This window comes from Pholis gunnellus (genome assembly GCF_910591455.1).
Source record: "Pholis gunnellus genome assembly, chromosome: 12".
In the NCBI taxonomy this organism is placed as follows: domain Eukaryota; kingdom Metazoa; phylum Chordata; class Actinopteri; order Perciformes; family Pholidae; genus Pholis; species Pholis gunnellus.
The window spans coordinates 22,544,982-22,566,286 of record NC_136539.1 but is presented as its reverse complement, the minus strand read 5'-3'; the positions used below and the strand labels follow the sequence as shown (position 1 = coordinate 22,566,286).

Genomic DNA, 21,305 nt, shown 5'->3' with positions numbered 1-21,305 from the left:
GTCATGCTTGCAGATAATTTAGGATCAGTGAAATAAAATAAAGACAAGATGAGGTGAATCCGGGATCATTTACTGGTTTATTGTGTTGTGTTTCAATGGATATGCTGCATCTAACTTTACCATAACTCTTGTGTACGATACTGTCACGAATCCATCAAAGCCAGTAAAGTCAATTAAAGGTCCAGTTATCATCCGTTTGTTTATGTAGATGATTCTGAAGAGGAGAGTCTGAAGTCGGATCTGGGTCAGGTGGGGAACCACGCTTTCGCCCGGATGGAAGGTGACGTGGACAAACAGCGGAAACAGATCCTGCAGGGCCAGATGTCAGAGGCGGCCATCTTGAAACAACACCAGAGGAAGTAAGAGTCCGAAAACCAAATTGTAAAGTAGCTGGAACGTACTGGAGGGGGGGGGGGGGGAAACACGTTTTGTATGATAAAATATGTTTTGACCAGTTAAGTTGTGTCCCATGAAGTAGCATTAGCAACATTAGCATTTCTAGTTTTATTCAGGTTAGTCCCGCCCCTGGCGCAAATTGGCTAATCGCTAGTCCCCTAGCTGCCCTCATTGGTCAATTACTTCAGGCAGCAACCTCGGTTCTTCCGAGTGAAGCCAAAGCTTCATGTCTTAAAGCTGCATTCTCTCTAATGTCCACCAGGGGGCGACTCCTCTGGTTGTATAGAAGTCTATGAGAAAATGACTCTACTTCTCTCTTGATTTATTACCTCAGTAAACATTGTAAACATGAGTTTATGGTCTCGATCTCTAGTTTCAAGTCTTCTTCAATACAGCATGATGTTCATTTAGTAAATGATGGTCCATTTAGAGTCAAACAGACCATAAAGCAGGGGATGCTTTAGGGGCGGGGCTACACAGTGATTGACAGGTCTCTACCAGAGACGTATACGCCGTCTCTACGTCACTCCTCCACATTCCAGATATGGTCACTTCCTGTTCACTGGTGGCAAAGAAACAAGATGGCGACGGCCAAAACACCAAAACTTTAGGCTTCAAAGTTGCAGTCCACAAACCAATGGATGACATCACGACGACTACGTCCACTTGCTATACAGTCTGGGTCTGGACCCAGGCAACTTACAAATTAAAATATATAAAAAACAAATGACAAGGTTCAGAGAAGAGCTACTAAACTAAGAGAATATTACAGAAACACATTTCAGATGCATATCCGAACTGTATTATATTCTGCAACCATGAACCATAAGTTAAAGCCACTTCTGTGTGTGTGTCTGTGTGTGTTCCTCTTCTGCAGTTATGGCCGCTGGCTGTGTCGGGCGAGAGCAGAGGATCTGTCAGACATCGCTGCACTGAAAGCTTTGTATCAAACCGGTACGTGTTGATGTGTGTGTGAGACGCAGAGAACCACAGACGCTATAAACTGGAACCCTGTGTTTGGAGTGAATCTGTCTCCTGTGTTCTGTAAATGTGGAAGGAAAAAGAAACAAAAGAAGGGCATTTACAGAAGTGTGTGTGTGTGTGTGTGTGATTTTCCTCCACATCATTGAACACAACACTATTGTGGTGAAGCATCCGCTTTCTTTGTTTCATTAAATGAAATGCAGCATCTCCCTCTCAGCTGTTGTGAGGTGCAGTGTGATCTCATTACCAGCAGGAGGCGGTGTTGTGCAACAGTTTAGCTCCAGTGATTTGGTTTTGGGGGGTTAAAGGTCAGTTTGCTCATGACCTCAGATGGGAAATTAAGGAAAGAAAACATCCAAAATACACATTCAGCTGTTTTTTTTTTGTCACCAAAAGTTACCATTTGGATATTTAAGCATAACATTTCAGAATATTTCATTTTAATCTCAATATTATTTAAGTGAAATTCAAGACAATAAATGGCAGAAAACTAATGTAACTACTGTGTAAAAACAATCAAAAGAAGAGAATCTGATGCTTTTCTTCTTGTGTTAAGTATTTTTATTTACCTGCATATCAACATGTCCTCTAGTGACGGATCTGTTTCAGAAGATTAGTTTTCTATTGTGATATCTGGTGTTCAAAATAGGCCGATTACTTAAAAAATGAATAGTTATGTTTCTTCTCAGATGTAAGAAATGCAGTTTACATGAAATGTTTTCATCAAAACTGGAGTTTAAAGCACAAAAGCATCTGAAGTGTCGGGCTGCAGTGTGATCAAGTAAAGTGGAAACAGTAAAGACGTGATTAATGATGTTTGTATTTCACGGAAGGAAAGCATTGTATTCTAATCAGGACAAATACTGAATTAATAAAACCGTCATGTGTGTGGACGGGACACACAACATGAATGAAAGAAGAATTTCAGCACAGAATCAAGAACATCTTCAGAGACGCACGCGACGAGGCTGAGCTGCTGTAACGACGACCACGTCTTCCAAAGAGACGTCGTCACTTCAGCTTTTACAAAAGAAGCCGAATGAGCTCCGAGCTCATTCACATAAAAGGCTTTTACAGGCAAACGGCAACTGTTACTAATATTTGATGGAATACACCAAAGTGATAACTGAGATATTTGCAAATTGATTAAAGCTGCAACTAACGGTTATTTAAAAAATAAAATGGTTTAGTCTTTTAACATGTCGGAAATATGTTCGCAGAGCACAAGATTATTATAGTTTACGTAGGTGATCAGCTGATCATCAAAAGCTGTAAGTTAACCAACTAATGACTGGTTGCAGGTTTAAGTTAAATGTATGATGATGTTGGTCGTGACCTGTTCTGTGTTCAGGTGTGGACTTGTGTGGCAGGACGGTGATGATTTTAGTTGGACGAAACATCCCAGTGACCCTCATTGACATCGAAAAGGTAACAAAACAGGATGCTCATTTCAAAATAAAAGGCTTTTATTGATGTTACAGTCAATCTTTGGGCACGTTTTCTCTTTATATCAATCTGAGATACAAAGTTGTGTGTGTGTGCTTCCATGTGTTTGACGTGTCAGTAGATGAGTTTTTGTGCATGTTTTTAACGTGTCTGTGTACAAATAATGCATTTAATTTGTGTGCACAAGTTTGTATTCCACATTTTCTTTTGGACACAAATACAGAATCATATTTTTTTATAAATTTAAATAAACATATGTACCTTTTTAAAACTCACCATCATCTACCAAAAACAGCCAAACTTGAACCAAAAGAAAGTAAAACTTAGTTGTGTTAAGAGTGACCAATTATACCAAGTGCTAAATGTAAAGCTGGAAAAGAATATATAGAACATTTTGGGGAAATCCAGGACATTTAAGAGGGCATGCACACTGATTTTGTGTGTGTTTTCGTGTGCAGGCGCTGCTGTACTTCATCCACGTCATGGACCACATCACAGTGAAGGAATACGTGATGGTTTACTTCCACACGCTGACCGGCGAGCACAACCACCTGGACTCCGACTTCCTCAAGAACCTCTACGACATCGTCGACGCCAAGTCAGTCTGACCTTTCACGCTCCTCGTTAAAATGAGCTGCTAGTCTGAGTAACGTCCTCTGGGAGCGGTGCATAGACGGGACTTTTTCCTTTTAACCCTTTCTTACTGGGATATAGAATTGATTTTAAGTATTCATGGTGGGAAAGAGGATTTGGAAGTGTCCAACTGAATCCAAACAGACTCTGAAGAGAGAGTTCAGTCCAGTCAAATATACAGCAATTGCTGTTACTGTCCAGGCCGCAACCTTAAAAGCTGCATTCTCTCTACTGACCACCAGGGGGCGACTCCTCTGGTTGTATAGAAGTCTATGAGAAAATGACTCTACTTCTCTCTTGATTTATTACCTCAGTAAACATTGTAAACATGAGTTTATGGTCTCAATCTCTAGTTTCAAGTCTTCTTCAACACAGCATGATGTTCATTTAGTAAATGATGGTCCATTTAGAGTCAAACAGACCATAAAGCAGGGGATGCTTTAGAGGCGGGGCTACACAGTGATTGACAGGTCTCTACCAGAGACGTATACGGCGTCTCTACGTCGCTCCTCCTCAGTCTGAATATTGTCACTGAAGACTGGACTTTCTAGTTTGACAAGCAGAATATTCACGCCTTGTGTATGAATTGTCGCGTTTTTCTAAGCTCTAAAAAGCAGAGTCATTGTCTCACTCCCTCCTCCTCCTCCTGCAGTTCTCGTACTCATAGAACCTAAGTTACACCGTAGTTATTACTACTTTTTCTTTTGACCCACCACAACAGAACCTCACCAGACAAAAAGTCAGATAATCTAAACCTTACACCAAATACATTTCATAGATTTTGTGACATTTTGTACAAACATTTTTACATTTTCCCATAATTGGACTTGTCATTTTGGTTCAAAGCACCACATGTTGTGAAATGAGATTACTTTGAAGTCCAATATAAAGCAGCATTAGCTTAGTTCCCATTGTTTTAGTCTCTCTCCTCTGTTTTGTCTCGTCCCTCTGAAGAAACTCTGCAGCTCTTATTGCTTTAACCTCCCTCCCACGCAGGGGCACGGCTTTAATGTTCTGTGCTGTATGTTCTGGGGTTTGCAGTCATTTGGCTAATTCCGCGCCGGCCCGGCAGCGTCTCTCCGCTCTTTAACGGCCAGAACTGCGTATCCAACATAAATCGTGAGGTGTTTTCTAAGAAATGATGGGGAAAAACGTCCTCCAGATGGAACGACGGTCTGACGGCAGCTCACTGTTTATTGTAATAGAACACTAAGTTTGAAATTAAAATGTAAAAGTGCAGAAATGAGAAACTTCTCGCAGTCAAATCCGTAGCTGGATGTGATAAAATGCAACGTCTTCTGTCATTTGACCCTCGTTTGGCTCTCAGTCAGTCAGACTTCTGCAGCTGCATCGGAGTTCACATGCATTGTTCCTGCCACAGTGTGACACCGCCAAGGCTACAGTGTTTAGACGCTTGGAAAAGCAAAACGAGCTGGAAAACACTTTTGTTTTTTTTTTGCTGCGTTTTGGAAATCTGGCGGCCATATTTGGAACAGGAAAGCCAAACTTGGACGCGTGTTTTGAGGATGATGTATCGGCTGTGACTCGGCCTTAATCAGAAGGTTTTTGAAAGCAGATTGTTGTTCTGAAATAGCTCTGGACAGACGAAGTAATCACTCACAGAGATAATAGTCAGACTTTATTTTGATTAGGTTGAAGAATGGGCCTTTCAGCGGCTCATCGCAATGAAGAACTGATGACGATAACAACTTTATTCATCCCGAGGGAAATTGTTGTGCAGCAGTTGCAGTACAAAAGAGGAACTGAGGTTATTTATATGTTTTAAATAAATAAATATATATAAACACAATGTCAGCAGTGTAAACAGGGTAGCGGTAAGAGATAAATCCAAAATATAAAACAATGATTTTCACTGCAGTATAAAAGTCCTGCGCCTCAAAGGAAACTGCACGATCGTGGACAGACGTCGAGAGAACTCAGGAATAAAAACGCTTGAAGTTGAATTTGTTTGATCACTTGTTTTGTTTTTTGTAAAAGGAAAACGGTGGAATTCATATGAGGTCATAAGGTGAAGCTGTTTTTAGTTTAATCCCGCTCCACCATATGGGGCACTAAATCATTTCGTCTTCATTAAAAAACGATATTTTGGTTTTGAGTGAGGAACAAAACGTTTGTCTCATCCTGTAGATTCTTCTTCCTTAGTGTTTAAAGTCGGCAATCGTTCCTCTCAAATAAGAATTTGATGTTTTTTTACCAGATCCAGTGCAAACGGTTTATTTTGGGTAAAATGTTGCAAAATTGAGACATAGAATAAAATGATTTGTTTTTTTAGAGCTTTGATTTTGTTGCTTTTCTTGAAGGGTGCATTTGTCACAGCTGATGTGTTTAAAGTCTGTCGGAAAGTTGTAAATCCAATGTTGGTGTCTGTTCTTACAGCTTCTGACTTTGCGAAATGGTTTGTTTTCCAAACCTGCCGGTAGGTTTTGTGGTTCGGAGGTTTAAATTTTAGTCTGAATCACACGCAGACAAACGTATCTTACACTCGATAAATGCAGGATGGAGCCAGTGTCTTTATATTTGAAGACAAACTTAAAATAAACATTCCTGTTCATCTGAAATTCAACATATGGATGATAATCTGTCTGCCAGCTTTGCTGTATCAAACACCCGACAGATGCCTGGATCTAAATCAGGGATTTCTAATGAGAAACTTCAAAGATTGTTTTTATTGGTTAATGCAAGAGTTTCAACGCGCTGTGTCATCATTTCATCAAGTACTGTACACAAGCAGTCAGATGTTGTATCAGCACCAGACATCCTGCTGGGTGAGGTTCACCGTTGACGACCTTTTATTTTATTTCATTGAGCTAAATAGGAGCCACATCCTCCAAATAAAAACCAGAACTGTTCACAGTTCCACATGGAAAGCAGAGTAGAAACCACAGTTCTGTGATGATAATGTTCTTCAACACAGTGCGCCGCCAGGCTACTTATAGTTTGAGTCCAGGACCTAGATCGTCCAAAGACCAAAGATATATCGGGCTGAATTTTAGAATAAATGAGATTTTAAAATGATGCGAGAGATTTATTGTTTGGTACATTCATGGAAAAATGATTTTTTTTTTTTTATCGTGATCCACTTGATCATCATACACAGTAATTTAACAAAAAATCTTTAATAAAACATCTGAACTAATCTGAACATCAACATAAAGGCACACAACCAGAAATAGGATAAACTGTCATAGTTCCAGAGATAAAGTTTATTTTTCTAGTAACCCCAAATAAATACGTTTCCTTTGTAAAGTAAGCTTCTTTACTTGGTATTCCACCTTTAATGCCCCAAAGTGTGTTTCATTTTTAAGCTCTGCCTAAAATACAAAATGTAATTTCCTAAACAGGGCCGTGAATTTGTCGTCTGTCGACATGTTCATAGAAAGAAAGTTCAGTTTTGTGCTTCTCTAACTGAACGATGACACAGCAGTGATTCGTATCCGCTTCATTGATTTTAAAGAGCAGATCACGAATATATAGTTTAGTTTAAAGAGAAAAGGCTTCATCACCTCCTAAAACAACTGGGAGTTTTTTTTTAGCAAATGTTACTCAAACTGGAGGAAATTGTGCATCTATAGAGAAACTACAAAATCATTCTGTATTTTCCTAACGGGCTTAAAGAGAAACTCCAGCGCTCAATGTGTTAAACGTTTCTAGTTGCTGGTAACCACAACCAAACAAGCTTCCTGTGTCAGTGGGAAACTCCATGCAGTCATTTCAACCCCCGTGTTTCTCTCATTCATTCCTTTCTGAGTCGGCTCATTCAGTTGGTTTCGCCACACCTTCAACCTTTTTCTGTCTGGAAAATTCAGTCAATTAAGCCCTCAAGACTTCCTACAATGTAGGAAGGTATTCTTGACGTTTGCCCCCTTTTTCTTTACAAGATAAATGTGTCACCCAGCGGCTGTAAAAGTCATCTGCTGGTTATTTTTAGTCACAGTGGAGAATTAAGAGAGCGCCACACAAAATACAAAAACTATGAATGAAGACACCTTCATTCAACTTCCCCTTTCATCGGAAGAGGGGAAACCCCATTTAAACATGACCGTGGTTATCCACGACCACACCGTCGCTGATTCATCTCAGAGAGTTGTAGCTCAGGGGTTTAATGCTAATCACCATTAAAATGTCAATGTTATTAAACCTCTTTCACTCCTTGTGGACGCCGCCATCCACAACTGTACTATCTCTCAGACTGTAGATTGATACCCACCATGTCACGCTAGCTTGTCGGTCCCACCACAGTGGGTCGAGGACGGCAGTGATTGGCTAGGGACACACACAGCTTCCGTTCACATGATGGGTGTGAAGTACTTTATTGGTATCGAGATGACTTTAGGGATACTGGTAATGGTACAAGCATCGTCATTTTTTTAAAACAATACCCAGCACTGTTTCCTGTAGGAAATACCTGACTTGAAAAAGCTGTAGTCTAGAAACGCTCCATCCATGAGCTCTGATTTGAACCATAGACTGTAGATAAGAAGTGGACGTAGTCATCGTGACGTCCACGATTTCTTGGTTTACGTCCATCGCCATGTTTCAACAGATACATGGAAGTGACCATATTTGGAAAGTGGAAGTGTGACGTAGAGATGCTGAACATCATGCTGTATTGAAGAAGACTTGAAACTAGAGATTGAGACCATAAACTCATGTTTACAATGTTTACTGAGGTAATAAATCAAGAGAGAAGTAGAGTCATTTTCTCATAGACTTCTATACAACCAGAGGAGTCGCCCCCTGGTGGACACTAGAGAGAATGCAGGTTTTAAGACACTTTGGCATTAGCTTCACTCAGCAGAACAGGAGTTTGCCGCCTGGTTTGAACAAATTATTGGGTGCTATAAGAATGTGTGCTGAGACAATTGGTTGTTTACTTTAGTACATAGAGAACACAATGCTCTATAATGGTTCAACCACACTGTGAAACTGAAAGAGACAAAGCTGAAAGAAATCAGCAGTCATTTGTAGAATAAACTAAAAGCTAAGCATCAAAATATGTACATATTTAAAAAGGAATGGCTTCCTGATTTAGTGTCAATTATTTTTTAATTATGCTGAAAGCTGGAATTAACAGGCAATGTGTTGCTTTAGCAAAGCTCTTCTACGGACTGAAGAATCGCAGTTTCAACCTCTTCAATCTAACCATTGAGTGGTCCGCTGAAGGCCCAAAGAAAAGACAGATCTGCTCAATATTTAGAGCCTAGTTTCACCGTTGTGGTTCAATAATAATAACCGAGGGTTTTTCCACTTCTCTGGACTGGAAATTAAATTCAACATCCAAGTTCCAACAGTCTTCTTCCCTCTCATGCAACACTGTGGGGACATCGACCGAATGGAAGTTTGAAGCGGTTCATTCTTCTAACTTTGAGGTCACACTATTTCAAATGTAAATAAAACATTTGGCGTCTGAATTATACCGTTTTTATCTCTGTTACGATATTTCTTATTGAAGGGAAGAAGAAAAACATCAGCTGATTCCAAACTTTTGAGCGGTTGTGTATAATAAACTTTTGTGGGGCCGGATAGCTCCGGTGGGAATCAAACCCTTTCCTCGGGTCCTTGCTGTACTTAATTCTCCTCTGCAAGCAGCACAAAAGTCTGTTTCAGATCATGTTCATAGGTCACATTTCATATAAACACAACTTTAATCTGTGAACGTTATTAAACTTGTAGAGTTTCTACTCGTGCCCAAACGTATGTCACTTTTCAAGCAGTTGCTGCTCTTTTGGCTTGTTGAGGCAGCTACATAGACAATACAACCACTAACCCTGGCCTTGTATGGCCTAGCATGTTCAACCCATCAAGCTATTGATTGGCTGCAGATGCATTTTGGCTCCAGACGACCTTAAACGGAAGACTAAAGCCAAACATGAACGCACAAAAGTTTCCAAAACTTGTCTGGCTAAGTGGGGAGTCGTTGATTACTTTCTCCAGGAGACAGATGAGGGAGATCATTACTGTCGACTCCCAGGGGTCCTGAGCTGGACCAAAGCAGAAGCCCCACGTCATGGTTCAGTACTCCTGATTCCCATCTGCTAAAAGATCTAGTTTCTCCCTCTGGAGGTCGACTGTTTTGTGTTATATCAGCAGATGCGGCTCACCACAGCCAGACCACCACTGTGTGTAGCATGACAATGCCAACTGTCACAAATGTGGCGTGTTATTGTCAGAGTACTGCCATGAAATGAGCTGCCAAGTCTCCTCTAACGGTGCTGAGTTGATTGAAGATGACGCGTCAAGTCACTGAGATTTGGTTCACGAGTACAGTTTAGGTTACTTCAGGTTTGTTGTTGTCCCAGATTCACCCGGTGAGTGAACTCAATGCCAGTGAATCTCAACTGAACACGGGGGCTGAGAGTGTGCTCCCTATTATTAGACCTCGAGTTCGATTGGCTTTTACTGGTTTGGTGACCTCAGGATTGCTTTCTTTTTGCCAACGATTGTGGTTCCCTTGCTTCAGTGGACCGAGACCTCCAGCTCGCACTGTGGTCTGTTTGCAGCCGAGGGTGAAGTGGCTGGGACGGGGGTCAACGCCTCAGTTCTGAGTTCATGGTGCTTTGCCAGAGAACCAGTGGATTGGGTCTGGGGTTGCTACCCCCTTTTGTGAAAGGAGTTCAAGTGTCTTGAGGTCCTTTTTCGTGAGGTGATGTGAGATTGGATTGGTGCACCATCTGTGGTTTTGGCTATGGAGAGCCTTTTGTCTGAAGGTGAAGCTCTCCATTTACCGGTCTATTCCCATCCTCACCTCTGGCCGTGAGCTCAGCGGATGAGATCATGGAGATAGTGACTAAAAGGAGTTCTCTTTGCAGGCTGTTTTGGCTCAACCTTGTGGACAAGTTTAACTTCAGTTCTGAGAACTGATTAGTTCTGATCGTTGCAGCTTAGTGCAACAACTAAACACATCTGTCCAATGCAGAATATTACAGAAACATCAACTCAGACAAACATTGGCATTTAAAAAATGCAATTCTGGGATATCTTGCAGTCAGATTTGATTTGTGGGTGATGCTGGAGGAAATTACTTACTATACACTGTGAAGAACCAACATTTTGGCTGAATGTTGGTGTATTTTGACATCATGGCAGCACTGGAGGAAAGTTCAGGGTATAGCCGCAAAACCTCAAATAATTAGAAATAACCCTCTGGGGACCATGAATGTCTTTTCCAATTAGAGATGCAACGGATCATAAAACTCACGGTTCAGATCAGATCAGCACAAAAAAAAAGGGAGCAAATATAACTTCTATAGATGCCTGATCACGCGGGTACTAATTGCTGATCATTGATGATCCATATTAACAGATGCAGATCCTTTTGTTGTTTGATTATAGCAGCTGGTCTACAAGGATCCAGACCATTTATTTTTTTGTCATCGTCCCAAAAATCATTTCATCCACTCTGAAGTCAGTAAACCATCAAAAATACAAATGATTGTTATCCTTTAACTTTGTAATAGTAATTTATAGTGATTTTGTTTTTTTTTCTTCATAAAAACACAATATTCAAAAGATACGGAAACAAAAGATCGTTGGTTAGCCGTTAGCGGTGCTGCTAACGTTACTAGCTCTCCTGTTGATTGGTTGTTTATAATGAAACATTATCAGAGACTAGAAACACATGTTCTACTGAATAATTGAGGATAACGATTGTCAGTAAAACTTCATTTCACACTGTGACGGTCAACGTTAAAGTGTGGAATTAATCCACGGTTCACATGCGTGCCGAACCGCGAGGGGGATCATTACGGATCAACAACTGTCTGTTACGCCACTAATGACAATCCATTCAATAGTTGTTGACTTTAGATGAATCACTGCTGGTGTGGTTAAAAATCCAGAGTCCAGCTGAAAAGTCAGTTTTGCACTTTTGTAACTGAATGTTGTGAGACAGCAGTGATTAAACTTCACGGGTCTTTAAAAACAGATCACTCATAGATGGTTTGATTTTTATAAGAAGAGATGGATTTTTTGTTTTAAGCAAATGTTACCCAAACGGGAGGGATTTGTGCGTTTGTCTGGGACAATATTTCCAGCTGTTGAGAAGGAAGAACTACACAATTTGATCAGACTATCCGTCACATTTTTATTTATCAAGGAACAAACATTAGAACTGCAGTGTCTTCAATAGAAGGGTACCATGGCCTTAACCTCTTTTTTCTTTTAGAGGTATTACAAAATGTCTTTACTTATTACATTTGTACTTGTAAATGTGCAGAGACCCTGTTTAACACTAAAAAGTGACTATTTCAGAGCGCTATGATGATTTTCTACTGTATTTCACTGGTGTGCTGCAGACGTTTGTGTCTGGTAGATGATGTTGGTGGATCTGACTGTCCAAAAAGTTGTGTTTTTTTGGAGATGTCGCACCTTTGGGGGGAAAAAACTACAGTGACTAAACAAACACGTCAGAGGATTAATCCTTTTCTCTTGATCTTTGTCCTTGTTTGTTTTCTGAGTCGTTCCTTGCTGTTAAGTATTCACCCTGAAGGTTTCTGTTTTATGTTGTTGCAGGTTTAAAAATAATTTAAAGGCCTTCTACTTTGTGCATCCGACATTTCGCTCTAAGGTAAGAGTACGTCTTGTTTATGTTATTGATCTTTTGCCGTGTCAACAGAGCTTCAGGCCTAAAGGATCAACATCAATGTATTTACCTTGTGCTGCCCCGCCCACTATTTCCACTTCCTGTTCTTACGCAATGGTTTAACTCTTGTAACGTTGACAGTAAATGATATCGGGGAACATTCAACAGCGTACAACTATTTTTGTAATTTCTCTTGCTGCCAGAAGGGTCGACAAAGTTATTATCTCATCCAAAGAGCGAATTTATCCAACCTGTCTGTCTGTTAGCTAGTTTCTAGCTGGCTATCTATCACCAAATGTATTAATATTTTTGGATACCACTTGGTTAAACATGCAGTGCAGAACTGTGTCTACCCCTTCTGGTATTGAAAGTTATTACTAAACGACTGTCGATGTGCTTTTTGTACGCCGACCGGACGTTCTCCCACAGCTCCAAAAACACCGGCGTACATTTCAGAATGTCTGTTGTTTGGATAAACTGATCACATATTCAGAATCTAAATAGTTACTTTATTGCCTGGAAAAATTATTACAACTTGATAAAAAAGAAAACAAGGCAAAGACTGGCGACGCTAATCAAAGTAATCTTAACTTTCAATCTAAAACGGAAAAAATATTTGAAAATTACGATACTTGGTTTGGTAAATGTGTTACTAATTGTGTCATACTTCACATAACCCGCCACGACTGTCAACAATAAATGCAAAATAAAACACAGCAACCTTGCAAAAATTAGCGGCTAACTTTCCCAATATGAGGTATTGTCCAAAAATGTGTTTAGATGCTGATCCAGATGCAAAATCAAAAACTTGCAGCTATTTTACCCTGATTTGAAATAATGATAATGGTGCAGCCTTGGCTGAGATGCGTCGTCTCTGAGTGCTTTCTGGTTTATATCTCTTTCTTCGCTGTTTTCTGGACTCTCAGTCCTCGTTGCTCTGTTTGCCAAACTTCTCCTCAGGGATCATTAAAGGTTCATTAGGTTTAATCTAGCTCTGCTGTTTACTCTACAGAGTTGTGTTCAGTGTTGTGTTTTTTTTGGTTAATGAAGATCAAATACCATCTATAACTAATGAAGTGTCCCTCTCTCTCTTTCTTCTTTTTTTAATTCCAGGTGTCAACGTGGTTCTTCACCACCTTCAGTGTGTCGGGGATGAAGGACAAGGTTCGCTACCTGGACAACCTGCAGCAGCTCTTCACCTGCGTCAAACCCGAGCAGATCGACATTCCTCCGTTTGTCCTGGAGTACGACGCACGGGTAAGATCACATTACATGAGAGAAGGTGTCCATCTTGGCTTTTTGCAACCAATGAACAGGAAGTGACCATGTCTGGACTGAGGAGGAGTGACGTAGAGACGCCGAATACGTCTCTGGTAGAGACCTGTCAATCACTGTGTAGCCCCGCCCCTAAAGCATCCCCTGCCTTATGGTCTGTTTGACTCTAAATGGACCATCATTTACTAAATGAACATCATGCTGTATTGAAGAAGACTTGAAACTAGAGATTGAGACCATAAACTCATGTTTACAATGTTTACTGAGGTAATAAATCAAGAGAGAAGTAGAGTCATTTTCTCATAGACTTCTAAACAACCAGAGGAGTCGCCCCCTGGTGGACACTAGAGAGAATGCAGCTTTAAGACACTTCGGCATTGGTTGAAAAGTGTTTTTCCTCCTCCTCCACCTTGGGTACCCTGTGTTTTACCTTAAAAAAGACGTATATTGCAGCTTTAAAGAGCTCTGATGTCTAAAACGTATAATCAGTGACTTCCGTGTGTGTGTGTGTGTGTGTGTGTGTGTGTGTGTGTGTGTGTGTGCCCCCTTTTTGTATTTCCCATAAGTCTTCTGCATTCACAGGAGTCACAATGCTGTGTTTCCAGTTCCATACTTTATTGCCTCACATCCTTTCTCCGGTTTATTGTGTTTTAATGGAAACCTAACCTCTCGCAGATTTCAAATCTAAACACTGAAACGAGTTTACATCCCTGTTTATTTTCCTCCGAGCTCTTACTCATCAGCTGTTTTTTTTTTAACGTGAATGAGGACAAAACGCCTGTTCATTTATCTCCGCTGGATGTTTTTCTTCTTCTAACTCGTGTAAACCAGAGAAGGAAGGAAACGGGGAAACAATCAGCTTTTGTGTTTGTGTGCATTTTCCAGAAATATCAGCTATAACTCAGTTAACCTATACACCGTTTAACTGAGAATGTCCAGGTTGTGTTGATTTCCCTTTGAACGTTGGGATCTGATGTGGAGATATTTGAATCGGTATCAATAGCTTTAAAGAAAGTGTTGCAGTGTGAATGTTCTGAGTTTAAGCCAGCTAGGACATCAGAACGGGTTTCATGTCCAGTTTCTGAGACGCATAAAATAGATCCAGTGCTTGTGTTTGTGTGTTCCTAATGATCCGTGATTGGCGTCTGATTCTCAGTGTGTGTTGGCCGATCAAACGTATAAATGTGTCTTTTCCCACGTTGTCTTGAGGATTCTGGATTGAGGAAGTTATTCGGTCCAGTTGACCTTTTTTAGCTCATTGCGTGTTTTGGATTCTTCTGTCAGGACTCAAACAAGTTTTCCATGAATCTTCTTTGACAATGTCGTTTTTGTTTTTCTCCAGTGGTGACACGTGAACGCATGAATCAAAGATGTCAGGACACGATTTAACATCAGGAGCGACTTATTGACGACTGTTCAAAAGCTCCATCGGGGAATGTTAGCGTGTCTCGTTTGGGGAAACGGCCTCTTTGAAATGGTTGAGTTTGAGTCACTTGGACTCCACATGGGCACAAATGGAGACCATGTTTTTAGACCCATGCACCATTTCATGAAGATTGGATTTTGATTTATAAATGCATTTTTTTTTTTTTTTTACATGTATGGGGTCGTTTTATTTCATGGTACCTTCTTTTTATTATTTTCGGCTCACTGTGAACATTACATAAACAAACACTAGAACACTGTTCCAGAAACAAAGCTCGACTCAAACACACCTAAAGGTTCTACCGCCTGCTTTTAGGATATTCTTTGTCTGTTGGACGTCATCACGGATACTTAAATGATTCATATTATATCGGACTTTTGTTAAAAATATTAAGTAAGATTAGATTATCTATTGTATTAGATTAGAAGTGGTAATACTATTAGTGTACTATTACTATGAGGCATGTTGTTAGCAGTTTATTTATTGTTTATTTATTTAGGATTCTAATCTTCCTGGAATCCGAACATTTCGTTTCATACAACAAACAATTAACACGTTTGTGATTGTGAACTGAGACACAAAGTCAAACAAAACAAGATAATGAAAAAATAAATACCGTAGAAAGGATTCAAATAAAATAGAAATAACTTTAACATTTGAACATGTATATACTCGGTCCTGTCATAAACTGTACTTGCTATTGATGCTTGAGATACTGTGTTTTGGTAAAGTATTCCATATGGAGTACTAGATGCTCGTTGCAGTAAACCTGGTCTGGCTTGAGGATATTACTATAAATGAAGAGTAAAACTAGCAGCAGATATCATTTCATTCTGACAAACATTGCAGTCAGAAATTGTCACGAGAGTAATTTAGAGATGTTTTTGTTTGGTAAAGGCTTTAGATTTAGACTTTAAAGATATTTAAGGATGTTAACACCATATTGAGTGAACATTGTATGACTCGTCTTCGGGAGTTTGTTTAAAAAGTTTCCACAATGTTGGTCTCGTATGAAAGCAAACACCTCGGGGGGGCTGAGTGCAGTCTGAGAAGCCCTGTCGTGTTCTCACTGGCTTCACTTACTCATCAGGAACTTTATTTTTAGGTCGGCTTTTAGACTTTATGAGAACACAAAGGGCCGGCCTCCTCTGAGGTTGGAGTACGGTGCATTTCCCCATGTTTTCAGCCCCGCAGCCAGCCCGGTTAACTGGGCAATAAGATTCATATCAACACCGGTGATGCTGTTACCCAGAAATAGTTCACTCTACTGGGTTGAATTACAGTTCTGGTCCTGGATTCCAGGAAATAGTGAATCCTTTTTGTTCACTAAAGGAGGAAACCGTACAGTACAGATGCAAGCTGTGAGCACAGATCATTGGTATATATGATTCTGATTATTCTATTTGTTTAACATCAGCTTTAAAGAGTTTTATAGCGAGTTTCATGTTCTTGTTCCGCTGTCCCACTATACTATTTTGGTTCACTCATTGTGGTGTTTTTTGGCTGCATCAGGCAGCTGTTTTCAGAGCAAAAGCTGTAAAAACTCCACCTGCTAAACACTAAACAGTAAACAGACAAAGTTAGCGACTAGCTGCTGAACACACCGGAGCATTCAGCAGCTAAAAAGCTCGATTTCTTTCCCTCAGGAGTTGGTGGAGACCAAAAACGGAGCTAAAAGAAAGAATATTCGATTGACATTTGTTTTATTGTTTGACCGGAATAACGTTCCCAGGGACTAAGAACACTTTTGTGGAACTCATTTCATTTCTACCACATTGACCAGAGTCTTTGCTGTCGGCTTCCCGACTCATTCATAAACAAGAGGGAGAGATTGCTCAAGCTATCTAAACCTATTATTTCAGGTTTTGAAGCTTCTTAAAGGGGAAGAAACTTTTCTTTTTAGGGCTTATTTTAAGAGCTTACAGCCCTCCTTTACAAACGCACACACTCGGTCCCAAAGTATTCCACGATGATATAACACGGATATACGACGCTGATAAGCGGCGTGAGAGAATAACGGGTGAGCTCGAGTTACCTTTGAGCTCAACCAGTTGCATCCTTCCTGGAATGTTGCTTTGAAAAGAAAAAGACCAAACTGCACCTTTTTAGAATGGGAGGCAAACAAAGACCCCGAAGATGGTGTTTCATCAAAAACAAGCCACCACCTCTTGTGTTGTTAGATAAATAATTAGTGTCTTTTTATAACACTTGTGTCTGGAGTCCATCGTGTTGTCCCAGTAATAACAGTAATTATTGTGTCCTATTGCAGACTTTTCTGGTTGGATTCTGCCAAACAACCTGAGGAAATTCTTTCCTTTTTAACACTATTGTTGTGTCATCCAAAGCATTGTTCCTCTTTCATTGATATCCAGAACGATGCGTTCATGGACACTTCTCAGTCGAGTGCAGCTGATTCACGATGCTGAGCCCGTCGCATCCGTCAGGGTCGACCGCCACAAATTAATTATCAACCTGCTGGAGACTAATTATGTCGCCGCTGTGACGTTTTTTGTTAGCGACTGGCCCCGAGGGGCTTTGTGTTCCTCCTGACGTGTTCTCTGTCACACAGTGGTGGAAGAGATATTCAGATCCACTATTTTAAGTAAAAATACTGCAATACAAGTCAAAGTTCTTCTATCAAACTTTACTTAAGTAGAAGTGTGTATGTATTCTAAGCAAGTCAGTGTTTTACTGTTAAATCTGAATTAATATTCCTGCTGCATTAATGTGCATGTTGCATGTACATTAATGCATCATTTTCTATAAGATCATACGTTTGTGGCGTCGCTGTTCTGTGAGAAAAATAAGTTGAATTTCTTTGATAATTTCTTTTACAAAAATTGGAAGAACACTGGAATCTATACATCCAACATGTGTGTACGTGTCTACAAGTGTTACCTGTGTAGTGGAACACATGAGGCTCCATGTGCTTTATATATTAAGCTACTCGCATGTTTATAACCTCTACTTACAGCCTCTTCTCTCTGTGTAAACAGCCTGAAGTTTAGTCAGAGTTTCACTGAATTGTTGGTCTCAGCCGGGTCAATCATGGACTCATAGTTGCGCTGAGTTGCTCAGAATTTAATGTTTTTTTACAGAATCTAGTTAAAGCAAACGGTTCATTTGGGACAAGATTTTAAATGAGGCATGAAGAATACATTGTTTTTGATGAGGTATCACTATTTATCACTATTTTAAGCTCCGTTTTGGTTGCTTATTCTGACGTAAATGTTCATCACACTTGATGTGTTTAAAGACCGTCGTAAAGATGAAAACCTGACGATAATGACGGTTTTTAACAGCTTCCGGTTACGTTAAATGGTGTACGAACACTTTAGTACACCATCATTGTTTACAAAGTGCCAGAGTCTATATCGTCAGATATCAGGTCGAGTACAAGGTGAGATGCAGTATAAGATAACGATCAATGTTTTTTTCCTCCTCCATCTCCAGGTGAATGGACCGTACCGTCGCTCCCAGTCCTCCAGTCTGTGACAGGAGGCCGATGGGAGCTCCCCGCTGGGATGACGAAGGTGCCGTCAGCCTGTCAGGTGGAAGTAATCTATGGACCTCGTGTGGCTCTGAACTCCTGTTAAAAGGCTCTGAACCGTCTCTGTGCCCGGCCAGAAGGACAAAATATATGACAGCCCCACATTTAGCAGCATGTGGTCTGCTGAGCGGTCGCTCCCTCTCTCGCCACAGACTATTTGTGGATCTGGTGGTGGTTTCTGGATTATGCCTTACACCCAGATTTCTTATTCAGCAGTTTCCTCCAACATCCCTAAATATGAAGCTTCATGTCGAGCCTGACGTCCTCGCCTCACGTCTCAGAATATTGTCAGACTTTTTTAAAAAAAACGAAAGCTGTTGGAGTAAGATGACGTCGTTCTGTCTGGACGTCCACAGCGTCTCGTTCTTTACGTCACTGGACGGTTTTTCTCGATTACCACCTCGGTACGTCCGTGTTCTCCTGCGGTCACAATCGGTGAATGCTAAGCTACGCTCGGTATCCTGTAACATTAACTTTCATATCACAAAGTTGTGTTTATCCATTTAGCAACTTAAAGGAATACTTGAAACATTTTTTTTAAAACACACTTATTTGCTTTCTCTCCTTGAGTTCGATGAGAAAAATCTATCCCTAAATATTAGCACGCTAAATATGACGCAACATCCAGAAGACTCTTAGCTTAGCGTAGCTTAGCTTAGCATAAAGAGTGGAAGCAGGGAAAAAAGCACACCTTTTCTTTGTTAGTTTGTGAACTTTAAAGGTGCTTAAAAGTGTATTTTCTTGCATTTGAACCAACCTTCATGGAATCTCTCTTCCCATCGGACTCTTGGCAGGAGAGCAAATTAGCACATTTCACCAAATGTTAACGTATTCGCTTTAAATCCACACGCATTGTTTGGAGAAAGGGTTCAAGGATTGTCGAAGTTCTGATGCTCTGTTGCATTTTCTTTCGTAGGAGGTTTGCAATTTGTCATTCTTTTTCACTTTATGGTTTGTGTGGAAGGTTTCTGTCACTAATGTTAACAGCACTAAAAACACTTCACGGATCAATCAACAGAAAATGTTATATATATATATTATGAGTTGAATGCCTTTTGGTTGCACAAAGACCATTTAGTCACCTGAGCCACTGGGAAAGTTTTTAAAACTTTATACATTAAACAATAAAGGCATTCATTAAATGAAATCGGTGCACTAATCTAAATTAATCTCTAATCACGAGTCAATCAAGAGACCTAGCTGTGGTTAAATCAGCCTGAAGCTGCTTCCTGTCTGCAGCTTTACGAAGATTTATAGGAATTACAAACATTCTCTCACTGCACCAACTTATTGGTTCATGTTTGTTTTTGCTTCCAAATTGTCCATTAATGTCACATCTTGTCTTTCAGCAGCTCTGCTTCTTCTGATATTCATTAAGAAGGCATCGCTTTGTTTTAAAGGTACAATTCACCCCATAATCCAAAAATACAAATGTTCCCTCTCAGCTGTAGTGCTATTTATCCGCCAACCAGTTAAGACCAGTTTCATGTGGGAACTACCACCGGCCGTATCGCCGCGCAGATGGAAGTGTGCGTTTATACTCGATACTGCTAGCTCACCTAGCACGACGAGCTAGCCAACGCTTACAGCTACCAGCTAACGCTACGTCAACGTTCACGTCTCGTTCCACGAGTAGATGCACGCTTCCGTCTGCGCGGTGATTGAAAGATAGAAAGACTAATGATAAAATATACATACAGGTGAATCAATACAAAAATAAACATACATTTAGACAACGGTTAGTTAAATTTAGCCATTTAGCCTAAATTGATTTAGCCATGTAGCTCTATTATATTGGAGAGAAGTCGGACATCTCTACGGCTAATACTGCCAAGATTCGGATACTAACTCTAAAACAATCTAGATGGATGAAAAGCACTGCAGATGAGAGGAATAACATGTTTTGATTTTGGGGTGAACTGTTCCTTTTTAAAGGTAGATAAAGTAGAATTAGCCTATTTGCCGATGGAGCTTAACATTTATTTGTGCCTCATTTATTTTATCCCTTTTTTATTTGCACAGTTAGCTCTCCTTTACTTGGTGTTTTTCACAAAAAGCAGTTTGATTTAACTTGTGCCACCAGACTGGAGGCTTTACCTCAACGAGGCAATCTGCAGAAATCAAATGAACTAAACTTTCAGAACATTCCTGAGCTTGCGTTACATTTGCAAGCAGTCACTATGTGGCCGACCCCGTCTGTCTGATACCCTGAGACGTAACACAATAAATATATATATATATATATATATATATATATTTCACATGCATGTACTCACTGTCTGCCACACAATGTCAGGAATGTGCACATCTTTAAATCATTCAGGACATTTCACTCGATGGCTGAGATGAAAATCAATGCAAGCAGTCGAAATCAAAAGTAGTTTTTAACAACTTTAATCAACTGATTGTCTTTAAATCTTTTTTTTGTTTTCTTAAAAGACGAATCACAGGGTGAGATGATTCCAAGTAGAGCAGCGTTGAGGATTTGTGCTTTTACAAAAAACAAAAAGATTTAAAGACTGAATCTGACAATGAATTGTTAAAAAACGCAGCTCTGGACTATTTAGAAAAACAACCTCAGAACATAAATGTTTTTTGTCTGAACTGTGATTTTGTCAGAATGTATAAATATTATGAGCCAAACTTTGACTTCCTGGAAATGTATATTATCTTTTATGATTTCAAGATTTACAGTACGGTTACTGTTTTTTTAAAATATATATGGATTAAAATGATTTTTCTCTGTAAAAGCGTTTGTTTTGTAATTGAAGGCTCCGTTTGTTCTTTTAGTTGAAAGATCAACTTTTTAAATATAAGAATGAAGCTGAACACTCATATCTATCCTTTGATGTTCTAGAAGAACATTTTATACTCTTCAAATCAAGGACAGGTGTCCGGTTTGATACGGGTTTTATTTATTACTGACGGTCTATTTAAACGTCACCTCAAGTTCAGCTGCACCATTGAACAATTGGACCGAACCGACATCTGCA

The 21,305-nt window shown here is 40.0% G+C and overlaps 1 protein-coding gene across 1 annotated transcript in view; it reads left to right on the top strand.

Annotated features, from left to right (window-relative positions):
- The window catches only part of gdap2 (ganglioside induced differentiation associated protein 2), a 28,382-nt gene extending 7,326 nt beyond the window's left edge, over nucleotides 1–21,056 (top strand). Inside the window, exons 8-14 of the mRNA XM_079170549.1 lie at nucleotides 209–359; nucleotides 1,274–1,350; nucleotides 2,732–2,808; nucleotides 3,285–3,424; nucleotides 11,992–12,046; nucleotides 13,175–13,318; nucleotides 18,216–21,056. Coding sequence (XP_079026675.1) covers nucleotides 209–359; nucleotides 1,274–1,350; nucleotides 2,732–2,808; nucleotides 3,285–3,424; nucleotides 11,992–12,046; nucleotides 13,175–13,318; nucleotides 18,216–18,257 — 686 coding nt within the window. The 3' untranslated portion in view covers nucleotides 18,258–21,056. The remainder of the gene's footprint in view (nucleotides 1–208; nucleotides 360–1,273; nucleotides 1,351–2,731; nucleotides 2,809–3,284; nucleotides 3,425–11,991; nucleotides 12,047–13,174; nucleotides 13,319–18,215) is intronic.
- Nucleotides 21,057–21,305: the final 249 nt, after the last annotated feature.